Source organism: Adelges cooleyi, unplaced genomic scaffold (assembly GCF_023614345.1).
Source record: "Adelges cooleyi isolate 19-005CV unplaced genomic scaffold, UGA_ACOO_1.1 ACOO_flye_CR_arks_rails_tigmint_CR_PRNA_23, whole genome shotgun sequence".
Taxonomy (NCBI): Eukaryota; Metazoa; Arthropoda; class Insecta; order Hemiptera; family Adelgidae; genus Adelges; species Adelges cooleyi.
Genome location: NW_026095893.1, coordinates 15,071,356 through 15,084,782, shown reverse-complemented (window position 1 = coordinate 15,084,782; position 13,427 = coordinate 15,071,356). Strand labels below are relative to the sequence as shown.

The 13,427-nt window shown below is 32.6% G+C and overlaps 1 protein-coding gene across 12 annotated transcripts in view; it reads left to right on the top strand.

Annotated features, from left to right (window-relative positions):
* The window catches only part of LOC126835212 (potassium channel subfamily T member 2), a 163,029-nt gene that overhangs the window by 87,889 nt on the left and 61,713 nt on the right, over positions 1–13,427 (top strand). For 2 of the 12 annotated variants that reach the window (XM_050567619.1, XM_050567617.1), the window contains exon 1: positions 10,567–10,663. The exons of the other annotated variants lie outside the window; for them this stretch is intronic. In XM_050567619.1, the coding sequence (XP_050423576.1) occupies positions 10,596–10,663 (68 nt within the window). In that variant the 5' untranslated portion in view covers positions 10,567–10,595. Of the gene's footprint in view, positions 1–10,566; positions 10,664–13,427 lie in introns of those variants that run through there. 12 annotated transcript variants of the gene reach the window in all.

Genomic DNA, 13,427 nt, shown 5'->3' with positions numbered 1-13,427 from the left:
AATTCAAACTCATCATTCGCTTCATCAAACTTCTCATTAGCTCAAAAACTCAAACTATGGGGAGAGGTCACATTTCTTTTAACTTACTTTTATGTACTACCGATAGAAGTTAAAGTTATGGTCTACCAAAATAGCCTGTTAAATATTGTTTATATCGTATAAACAATATTATTTATAGAAGTTTATATTAGATAAACTGCGACACTCCAATGCAATTTTTTGTATTTGAAATAATTTAACACCGATTGTACTTTATCGATGTGTATCCTATAAATGAGCGTGTAATAAAACAGTTTAAAAATAGTATAACATTTAACAGCTATCTACTATGAATATACATATTACACATCCGTAATAACTTGGCGCGAACTCATAATTAGTTACTCCGAGTATACAAAAGAAATATTTAAAAATTATCAATAGATATCATGTTTGGACTTCCGACTTTGGAATAAAATATTACTCATAAACAATAACTTAAAAATGTATCAAATAGACATTATTGTACTGATATTTAATGTTTATATCTTTATTTTCAGTTGATTATTAGCTATAGATGAAAAAACGTTATCGTGTAGTTTCATTTAAAACACCAATTTTTTACCAATAATACTGTTTTAGACTTGAATGTGAACATTTTGCTAATGAGCAGTAAACATACACTGACCTTATTATTTATTCAATATAGGAAACTATCGTCGAGTGTCTAAGAATGACTTGTGACATTTAAAAAGTTCGGCCATCTAAATGGGTTTGATAAGGATGAGAATTTATTGGTTAACTTTCTTTATCCAGTTCCGGCGATTAGGTCATTTCGTGTGGGCGAGTTTAAAACATTTCTCATTACTTCGAGTCTGTATTATTTTTGAACTACAAACATTGTGCGTTTGGTATGAAAAAAACTCTCACTAAAAACGTGTTTAAAGACCAAGAAAAGACACGAAGTCCTTTGAAATCCGTCTGTCTTTATACCAGGTTACTGTGGCACTTTATATTATACTTACAATATAGCCGAAGAACTTTGTTTTTCCGGACCGAGTTTCATACAATAAAAGCGTAATTATCATCTGCGCGAGCCCGTTTGTAGTCAGAAGTATCATCACAATCACGACCGACTGACAGTTCCCCATCTGTCTGCCGTTTTAGTGTAATCCATTAATAACACTAACGCGGTATCGAAATAACAACAGCAGTTTTTTTTTTGTGAACATAAAAGCTAAGTAGATATTTCCCTGTAATTTAGTTCTGCGAATGTTTCTCTGGAAACTATTATGATAATTTTATTTTACTCGACAAACGCATATTATAAGGCATAAAAAACATCCATATAATATATAAAATATTGTCATTTCATTAACGACCATAATCCTCAACATAAACACCATTTTTGATGCATCGCCTTATGGTAAATTTAACAACCACAATTCAAAATATCTAAAATATAACCGTTTGATAGAACAATAACATAAATAAGTATGTTCAACATAGCATGAACTAAACAACATAATAAATATATTTCTAAAAACTAAAGATGTGATAATTTGCTAAACGCAATAGTCTATGTAATGAGTGAGGTTTCGATCAAAATGAGTGACATGGCTTATGGCTAATAACGAACAAAAATCACAAAAAAGATCTGGTTAGAATGAATTTTTGAAAGAAGGCAGGGAGCATCAACTGATCCTCTAGTGAGCTTATAAGAAAATGTCTATATAGCCTCCCAAGTTAAAAACTTTAAAAAATAATGTTGGACTCTCTCGGACCCAAATTATCGAGCCGTGTTAAGCGTGGATCTAACAAGGTAACAGTAAAGACACTTTGAGGAAAGAAATATTTAATTAATTTGTGTTGAACATACCCAAGCTATTTTAAGAATAATATGAAGTAGGTGCAAAAAAAAAGTGTACTTTACCGTATAATCTAAATTATAACGAATTGGCTATTTATTGCACAGCTTTTTAAACTTAATTGACGTGTTTTCGACTACCATAATTTACACGTGCTAATGGACTACTGAATTTTCAAAGAAAAGTAATACAATTTCAAATTTGAGAAAAGCGAAGAAATGAGAAAAGTATACAAAGTACAATATACAATGTAAGAAGTCAGTAAAAGTAAACAAAAACTAAACTATGAAAAAATCGATTCCGTAAACTCGGACTTCAGACATCATAAATTCAATTTACAACTAATTGGCCACTGATAATAATTTATTTTTAGCAATTAAACCACTATTCTGCTTTGCCGTATTATGCAGTGGTTTGACCCCTTATGAAATATATACAACATTTTTAATCCATTTACTGACCATGTCAAGTAATTCTGGAGAAACTAGTACGTCATATAAAACAAATATAAAAATACTTAACTGTTAAGCTGATATCATTTCATCTACACATAAAAACACAAATTTTGATCAATTGTGAAAGCTGCAAATAATTGCATCGAATCCAGAAAATGACGGCCAGTCTATAAATGTAACAAAACCTAATACAAAAATAGATTTATTGAAATCCTTGCGGTTTTTTTTTTTACAATTAACCGCTTGAAAACGATTCATGCAATAGCGAAACGGAATTATTGATGTCTTCTGAAACCCCAAAATAGTTTTATCGATTTCCCATTGGCAATCTCGCTGCCGTTTAACGCAACCGAAATTAATTTTCAGTCATTTTTATTGCTTCGACACCGACGAACAAAACTAAACATCCACCCTCGGACTTCATACATTTTTTTTATTATGACATGAAGCTTGCGCAAAAAAAAACCATTAATCAATTTCCATCGTTAAATCCTTCGGTTTATCTAATGCACGCTGCCCGCTGGTCAAACAATAAACAATAATAGATAGGTAAGCTTATTGTTAGTTACATAAAGTACAATTTTTTTTGTTGTTGTATAAAACCAAAAGTAACCGCTTAAATGGTTCGCTATCATCATAATTTATTTTTGATAAACCATGATGTAACCGTAATTATATCTGGAATAAATCGACCATCCAGTAACTTGAAAATGTAATTTTTTACGAGCATAAGTTTTTTAAATAATATCGTGTTCATTTTAATACATAACCTGTCATTGCTCTAAAATTAAAAATGCTCTCTAGTTGTCGTTTACATTGCTAACCGTATTAATTAATCGCGCATGAGTTTAAATCGTAGTAAAGACTACCTACTACATTTTACTGTATTGAGTTGGTCAAGAAGTGTAATGACGACCATTTTAAACTATTTTTTCTAGATAACAAAAATAATAACTTCCATAATATTATTTAAGTAAATTAAAAATAAATAAATAAAAATAATAGAAATTATTTTTATTTTAGATTGAATAATATATTTCTTGATTTGACAACTTTTCAGAGGGAGCATACCAGGTTTTCAGAATATTGGAAGGCCAATTTCCAAATTTCTTCTTACTGCCCTTTTCAGTTAAAATATAAATCAAGAATATTGATATCTTATAATTTTAAAATTGGAATATTAGATTAAAAACTAACAATAATCAGGTCCGGCTTTTTCTAAACTTTGCCACTTCTAAATTAAAAATAGTTCATACATACACAACACACTTAAGTAATATTTCATAATTTGCATTTTTTCGTACGTCGCTTATGACCGGGAGCAGGCTATGCTTGGTCGCCAAGGGCAGTATTTTTGTTTAGCAGCGTTATGTTTCTGTCATGCATAGATATTTTTCAATACAAACTACTGCTACACCTTAACTTATAGTGTTTTACTTGGCAAGTGCGGAGTATAACCAAATAAAACCCTAAATTAAGTAATTTTATTATCAAAATATTTAGTTATTATTGAATTACTTTTGAATACTTTATTAAAATTATATTTTTTTTCTTGGTACAATATATAATTTCTTATTATAATAAGACCTTATTAATAGTTTGAATGATTATCAAAATACAAAAACAATACACGGTAATTTAGATTATGACTCATGTACCTATATACTTTATGTATAAAATACTGTATCTACTTTTCAAGGGTATAATAATTGTTGCATAATATTATTTTTAATTCGAAATTAGTTCATCAGTTTTATGGTAGAATTATGATTAACTCCGGGCAGTATTTTCATTGTATCTTCAGACCGCCGACTTTGATGACTTTGATGGGATACCCAAATCTCAATAGATTACACGATTATTCCATTCCGAATAGAAGAATTCGTGGAACTTGTCAATGACATCCCATGTCACTGTCGTCTGATATAAAAGCTTTATTTATTTTTTATACCATCCCATAACCGACAATAATAACCACTCGTCTCATATCGCCTGAATCTGGCAGTCAATCTAAATACCAATTTTTTGTACCTTGATCACTTAACATTTTAATATTATCTCCACCGTAAATTAAAATAACCCAATTGTTAAAACACAACACTAGTTAAAACTTACGAGGGATTGACTCGAGTAAAAATATGTCAACGTGTCATTTGAAAATAATTGATTTTTAGTTCATTCATAGCTGTGTCTAACTCTAAAATTGACTTTTGCATATTATGTTAACCGTATGAAAATAAACATAAATGATATATTAGTCTTTGTATAATATTTTCGATTAACATTATTAGCATGGAACATGCTTTAGCCTTGGCATTCTAATCCGAAAACGACACTGAATAGCAACGCTAAATTGCGATACTAAAGTAGCGCAATTACTAAGCAACAAGATTATTGTTTATTTGGCCAGAACATATAATTAAGACTATACTATCATCATAGATCGCAACGATTATAGATCAGAAATAATCACCATTCAGGAGCCAGCAGGCTAAAACAGGTTTCATGTTTAATAATTTTAGCCGATAGGCTTTAAGTAGACTGTAACTTTTTTATTTATTTATTTTTTCATTGAAATGTTAGCTTATAACTTTTTATTTCTAAAATAACTAGAATCTTAAAACTAAATTATCTAAATCTTAAAAATATTAGATACAAAAGATGACGGTATTACAAAGCCGAAATCACAAATAAATAAGATAACAAATTTGATTACGGGAATGGCTCAACAATTAAGTATAAAAATTATATAGTATAGAATATTAGGTCAAATGGGTTAATTTTATAGGAAGAATGAGTAGTGGGGAGAGAGGGACGTGAAATTGGGAAATAGCAGGACACCAGAGCAGGTGAGGGAAGTCACAGGCAAATTCATCGTCGTAAAAAGGCAAAACGATGTTTAAAAGAGAGCTTAAAAGTGCGGTATGGAAGTAAGTTATGTCTTTTTTTCAAGTTTTCAAACGGATGAAGCAAATCATTTCTTTCCTTGATAGGGGTAGGTAATAAAACCATGGGTGTATGTTAGGCGAGATGGTAATGGATTTGTATTGTTGAGCATAATTAGGAGGAGAATTTTTCCAAAAAGAAGTTCAGGACTCAGGGACATGCAGTGCTTTGCGTAATTGACATTATTTAAGCTTATATTAAATAGTTTATTCGAGAAACTAAAAGCGTTTATATAATCAAACTAGATGTTGTTAAAATATACTCGGCGTTTGACTGTGCAAAAATGTGAAACAAAATGTGTTTTTTATTTTTCGAAGAAATAAACTTAAAACTTGAAGAGTAAAGCCGCGGAATAACAGCTGCAGTCGTATTGAAAAACTGTAAAAAAAAAAGTGAACCGTCTTAAAATATCGTTTAACTATTTCAAAGTCTCATCGGTTTAAAGTTAGAAGCCTTTTTAATAACCATTTACGGTTTATAACGCAGTTTAAAAAAAAAATGTTACCATTTTAGGATTATTCATCAGTATGAGCAAATGCGCATAAGAAATAAATATTATGGTTATAAAATAAAATATAATAATAATAAATATAATTATAACTATTATGCGTTCAACAAAACGTCTTTTCTTTTCAAAGCCATAACATGCATCATTTTTATGAAACAATATGTTACAATAGCAACACATTGTTATCTAACTTATCAGAGTGAATGCTCGGTCAGATAACATAGCTTTGAGCATATCTGGTTTACGTACCATTAGTCCATTACTTATTAGCATAACATAATGTTTTCATTCGATTAAATCATATCTCGCTTAGTATATTTCAAATGATAAAAACTAAAAGAGTGCGAGGGTTTTTTATACAGCGTTAATGTATAGGCAGAAATGTTTAAATTCATTTCATATAAATAAAATAACTTGTATGTAAAATGAAATACATTTTTACGAATTTTGTAAAGCTGGCATATTATACTATATAAAGTTCAAAAGTTTGGGCTTCAAGAGCAGGGAAGGTTTGAAGTCATTGTAAGCGACTTTCACTAGAAATCAAAGAATGGGCTTCCAATTACATAACTTTTTTTTAATATTCTATACTCTGTAGTCTGAGTTTGCGGTCCTAAAGTCGAATTTTTAGTTAAGGTATATAGACTTTTTTTTATGTTATCACAGTTTTTTGGACATAGCGTGTGAATCTAATGCAGAAGTATATATGCCCACGTTTAACACTGTAAACTTTATCTTTTAACCCAAACGAACCCATAACGTGCGTAGTTTCCTGTTTTAATTAAATACGCCGTGGAAAAATTATTATATTGATAATAAAACTTGTAGAATTACACGTTTGTAACGCGATAAAATCTAAATAGACTATGCTTATTTTAACATGACATTTAAGTTCTGTGTATTCAGCCTTGGTATAAATCGTGGGTTGTAATTAGTTAGGGCACGAGGAGTTAACACAATGTACGAGTAATGTATCAAAACAAACGGCTGAGCTGTAGGTAATCGATTAAAAACACGGGAGTTCAAAACATTAACTTGTTATTTAGTGTGTGTATTATAAACTATAAAGTTAAAGGTTACGTTATGTTTATAATAACTTTCACTCGAACAATTAATACAATAGAATTAGAGTATCATAAATCAGAAAAAACATGATAGGAATTTTGAATTTAACACTACAATTTTCAACGGAGTACTTACATTCAAACCAGAGACCTCTCGTCTGTCTGTCGATTGTTACCGAAAACTATGGCAAGCAGACAATGACTGTGCAATGATATTATAATATTATTTCGTAATGTGGAAAGTTATTTATATTATTTCTTTGGAAAGGGCCTTATCGACCTTATCTAAAAAAATGAATAAAACACACATTAAAAATATATCAGATAATAATAATCGACATCCTAGTTTGTACGTTTCATAAGCTTTTAGCTATGGCTTTATCTAGTTATTGTTTGTTTTGCATGATAAGTTGAAACATTAAACTACCTATAGTATTGGGTTATCTTCGAACTTGGTTGGTTGCTCAGATGTATAAAAGTTAAAATATACTTTTTAACTCATATTTTCTTCATTATTTTTAATTTGTTTAGCGGCACACGACAATAGTTATTTTGGATTTGTAATGCTGGTTATTGGTTATTATAGTTTATGGTAATTTAAAAGTATCGGACAGGGTATTCTGACTTTGTAACCTCCATCTTGTTCTTTTTTTTTTTTAATGAATTTTTCATTAGTACCATTTGTCAAGATAGACGCCCGTAGGTAATTTACTAACATCGGTGTTTGGGAAATCCAAGCCGAATGCGATTGATGCTAAAGCTCGTTAGGTAGTATAGCATCCGCAACCGCGGAAAACAAAAACTTTCTCTACCCAGACGTTTTGAGTGCCGTTTGCAGACGACTTGTGTTATTGATTACCATTTTGGGTTTCGGTGTACATCGTATCCCTGCGTTTTAACTCAGGTCGATTTTCAGGTATTTTTTGTCCGGTAGCACGTTCTTTGTTTTTTTTTTTTTATTGGTACTCGTAAGCCGCGTAGACGCATTCAGTCAAATTGGTTCGTCACGTGCCTCGCATTGCTTATGATTAGCAATATCACCACCGTCGTCACACTTGCGGTGTATACTTTAGTATCCACGCGAACTGCCACCTCATCAAAATACCCATTCCGACGATACAAAGGTGCAATCGCAAACGAGTGAGAGTGAGATAGAGAGTAATCCGAAAAATACATATGTGTATATATTATCCTAGAGAAGGCTAAGGGACGGCGTGCGAATACGGACGTGCGGTTATGACGTTTAGGTGAATGCATCCACTACTGTAATGCTTGAGAAAACCCTAAAAGCTTCACTTTGGAGTATACTATTTAAATCGAAATTCAAATACACGGCAGAATAGCTCGAAAAATACGTTATGGATCATTTAAAGTGGTGGGCGAAAAATAATTTTCCGCTTTTGCGATTGCCTTAACATAATATTATTATTGTTAAATGTGTTAACTGTAATAATAATAGATACCAACGCCATGACCGTGAGAACGCCCTTTATTATATTCCCCCGCATGAAGTTCCGTTAAAGCCAGTGGCCTAAAAACCTTGGAACGTTAATGGGAAGCTACTAGATACATACATAAGTTTTTTAGAATAACATAAATAAAAACATTTTCAAAAATAAAAAGTACAAAATTTCTCTGCGGATTTTTAGTCGGTAGTTAATTTTTTGATTAGTTTTTCACAGCTGCCACATAAATCTTTTTATACTTTTTAATAAGTCGAACTTTTTTTACTTGGTCTATAATAGTTTTAGAGCAAACACATTATTGGCGAATTTTGAATAAATTGAAGGTTTTAATCTTGCATTTACAAATGTCTATCCTTTTTTATTTTTAAAAAGCTATAACTTTATCACTAAATACAAACCGCTAACGTAAGAAGTGTTATATCCTTTAGGTTTGATAATAAGTGTTTTTACTTTAAAACTACTCAAAAGTCTATTAAAATTCGTTTGCATGACCATGGTTTTTTACTTAAAAATGTATAGGAGTAAAGCTCTTTTAGCAGTTTGCTTTTAATCTATTTTTGTATCAATGATATAAGTACGACATTTTTTAATTTTTACTGTGATAAAATGCAGTCAATTATTATAAGCAATGAGAACATAATATTTTAAATCTAACACATTCCCTCCAAAGCCAAATGTTGTGAAATAAACAGTAAAACATTCATTCATATCAAACTCACCTACTCAAAAACCAATACCGATAATAAAACCTGTTAACTTTCCGTAAATAAGTAATAATACCTTGGCCTTCACAAACAGATATGTTGCAAAAGATATTATAGCATTTTAACCGACTAGTTTAGCTGACGCACCCACATGCGGTATAATAACAATTTGAAGCGGCTACCTACCGCAAATGATTATTAAAGTTTGAAAATCAATATATAACAATTTCATGTATTGTTATAGTCCGCTGTTTCAAGTTCACCTAGGACGTCTGCAACAGGGACATTTACACCTACACGCTGTTATTTGTCTTTTTAATAAAATTTTGAAAATAATTACTGGATGTGTTTATTGAGCAGGGGCGTAATACATTTTGAGTTACACATGTGTACGCATAAATATAGAATGCCATTCAAATAATACAATTCACCCAGTCCATCCAAAATGGTTGCAACAATATAATGACTAGTCGATAACCAGTTTTAGAGAATTAATGCATTTATAAGTTAGAAACATTTAAACATTTAGGCGAGTATATTAGTGTGTGTTTATTATAAATAGTTTCACATATGTGATTTATATTTTAACAAATATATACTTATAACATATTTTGTAAACTGAATAGTTTCGTGGAATAGGGATATAATTCCATTTTGAACATATTTTTGAATCCTCAAAGAGGAAGCTAAGGTTCCTTGGAAAATGTTTTTTTTTCGAATATCGGGATGGAAGTAATACATCAGTCATCATATTTAAGATTGTAATCGAAAATAGAACAATTTGACATTCTGTCCGTGTATGTGTGTGCAAGTTCGTTTTTTTTTATTTGTGCAATTCCTTTGACTCTTGATAGCGATTATGCAGCTTCGAGTTAGTAAAAGACTTGAATTGAAGAAAGGTCAAAATAGGTTCTGAGCTGTTATTGCTGTAGACAGACTTAACATTTTTTCTAGGTTACTGACTTATTGAAAACACGTGAACACAAATATTAAAATACCCTCTAACAAATCGCCGAATCTAAAGTCTAGGACAAAACAAATGTTGTCAAACATTGCTTATATTTGATTTCTTAACTAATAACCGCACTAAGTCCTTCAAAGGCCTTTTTTAAATCATTGGTCTGAGAGGCCGTAGATGTCAAACCGGCGGGTTTGTGGAAGTATCTACTTGGCCCGGAAACGTCTGACCGTCGCCGCGGTTTCTGCATGGATAAGGTGAACTTTTCTCCGCGGTTCATACCCAAGAAGTTCCAGCTATTGTTGTAAATATAAGAACGTTTCTGTTCTAAGTAGGAGTTCTAGGTTAGATATACCTTACAGGCGAAGGACAAGAGTGTAGAGCGGGGGATGACAGGACGAGAGGGTGGGTATGCACGCGTGTGGGTAGGTCTGCGTGAGTCTTAAAGGGGTTGAGGTGGCGGCGCGGCGGTGGTGGTATCGGAACGGAGATAGGCAGCGACCGAGGTGGCCGGTTGTGACGTCACGGCCGGCGGCGCGCTGCGGTGTACAGGACACGCCGGCGCGACCGGCCCGCGCGGCACGGTCGTCCCGCCGCTGTCGAAACGTGGTGGCCAGTGCGTGAAATGGGAACACGACGGACGCCACATGGGTTCATCCAACTACAGTTCATACAACTGTTTGACGAGTTGGGACAGCTACGATAGAATACCCAGGTAATAATTTATTAAATAACCGAAAAAAGTCCGCTTAATCTTACTCAGATCCACGTCTAATATCTATCTATATCTAATCCACATCCTATCTCGGTACAATTCAATTTATACACGTGTATTTTTTCTTTAACCGCGTTTTATAACATGCTTTTAACGCGCCCGATTATTATATTATTATACGTAGTAAAAACCGTGCGGTACGCAGCAATATATTAGCCGTTATTGCTGCCAAAAATTAGATAACGTCCTAAACTGTTATAACAGGGCGGCGTTTTGTGCCCACTTTAGAGGTTTTTCGTTGAATTGTCGCTGGAAAAAGTGCCCGGTATACACTTAATAAAAGTCTGGGAAACGACATAGTTAAAATAATATCCAATGCACGAGCACGTGTGGTAATACGGTGTCCAGACTTTTTACAAACAAAACACACATTATTGCTACTGGTGTGCATTATACGATAAAGGCGATAACAGTTTATAGGCGATTTTCAAATGAGTGTGATCATTTATAATGTTTTTTTGAACTCGAAGATTTAATAGTTTTTCTTTTTGATTACGTTTAAAACCGTGGTCCTAAAACAAAGTAGGCCAGTGCTGATAGAACTGTACAATTTGTAGGAGACGAGACTGGCCACGAGTATTTTGTATTTTAAATGAAACATAATTGAAAAGTTCAAAATACCTTTTGCCTTTTTCTTACCTGTACGGCGTTTAAGTGATATGGTTTGAATGCAAAAATTGTCAAATATATTTTCTTGTAATCGAGTCATTGTATTGACTCCTTTGATGTATAATATAATTCGATAGGGTTATAAAATAATATTATAACAACTAATAGGCAATATGACTCCCTCGCTCTCTTGTTTTCTAATAGTTGTATTTGAGTCTGAAAGTCTCTTAGCTTTTGTGTTGCGAGTAATTTATGCGCATAATAATGATTTTACATGAACTGATAGGAGTGTATATAATACAGTCATCATAAAGTTCATTTGTTTGTATGTTTCACTCCTTTAAACTCGGTATGAAAGCACTAGGTGGATAAATAAAGCTTCGGCTGCAGCTGCTCGGGTTTTATGTAGGGTTATTATTATTGTTTTTTTTTTTGTTTGTAATTTGTAACAGACCCGAGGTCAATCTCTCGTGTTTTTTCACGGTGTAGTATTTTATGCACCGCATTGCCCGGGTCTTATTATTTTAATCGCGTTTAATATTTTTCGTTGCCGGTCTCCTCACCAAGTCCATGTTATATTATTTAAAACGTTCTCATTAGTCTTCGTTGCATAAACCCCGGTCGACATGATTTGAACTCTTTCGTCTGGTTTTTTCTATATAGGTAAGGTAGTATGTAGGCAGATAGGTAGGCGGTGCCGAGGTGCACGTTACGTTTTATCCGGATGTTTAATGGACATACACGTTTCGGGTCTAAACGGATGCAAACAAAATACAGCCCGAGACCTTTTGCCACAATGCCATATGTTATTGCGGCGTCTAAGTTCACACACATACAAATGCATATAAAAACCAAAGGAACTACCCGAAACAAACCAACTTTTTTTGTGTGTGTCTATGTGTGTACAAAGTGCGTGTGGATACCGACTAGAGGCAACGGACGTCAGCGATAAATTATGAATGCGACGGTCTAACGGCGGAGGTGAAAGCGGCGGTGACGTTGTGTGCTATAATAGTAGTGTTTTAGTGGACACGAACGGCACATTACGGACGAGGACACGGTATTATTATTATATTGACTGCGACACCGGCCGAAGGATACGCAGTATTATATATAATTCAATTTTTAGCGGACGACAATAATGTAGGTCTACTCGAAAGCGACCATGTTTGTTATTTAGTCGGTGTTGAATCGCAAAAATAAAATAAAAATTACTCCGTTTATTTATTATCATTGGACAATCGACAGACAACGTTCGATTTGCTCTACAGCAGCTAATTACTATATATATATATACACTTTGGGATGTCGTCGGGGACAACGAGCTAATAATCGGTTAGGGTCTAAAATGGTATAGATACCTACTAATTACATTATACAAAGCGTGGGCAGACGAAACTGTGATGTATCGGTTGACAATGTTATATTTTATTTGTACATATTACTAAAACTATTATGAATTCTAAATAAAAAAAAGCGTTGTAACAAACTGAACAATGTAATGTACGCATTATAGAATATTTCATAGACCCTCTTTTTGATATAATGATTATGAATCTACAAATAATACACCTATACTTTTGTAACTTTTGAATTAAATTGGAAGGGAACATACCAATAAAATGAATATTCTACACAATATAAATAGAGAGATACTCGAGACTAACTCGCAACGTGCTAATCATACTAATATGTTTTTTCGATGTTAAAATATTAAGACCCGGTAACGACTAACGAGTGTGTCGGTTGTCCCAGGGGTCATGACACGTATTGACCTGTTTTCGGTTTGAGTATGGCGCGTTTATATCTTACAAAAACAAAACTGATATCTAACAATACTTATTAAAATTTTTTCAGATTTTTCGTTATTTATTTTACTAAATTTTATAAGAAAAAAAAATGTAAAATTCATTAAAAACAATATTTTTACACGTACTCTTTTACTATCGTTATTGTATTAAATTATAAGACTAATTTTTCGACGTTTCCCGACCTTGATACCGTTTGTCTACACGATAAAAATAGGTTTGGCGTTTCATGGAGTTGACGATAAAACAAAAAATACTAAGTGTTTCATACATGAATTGTATAAATT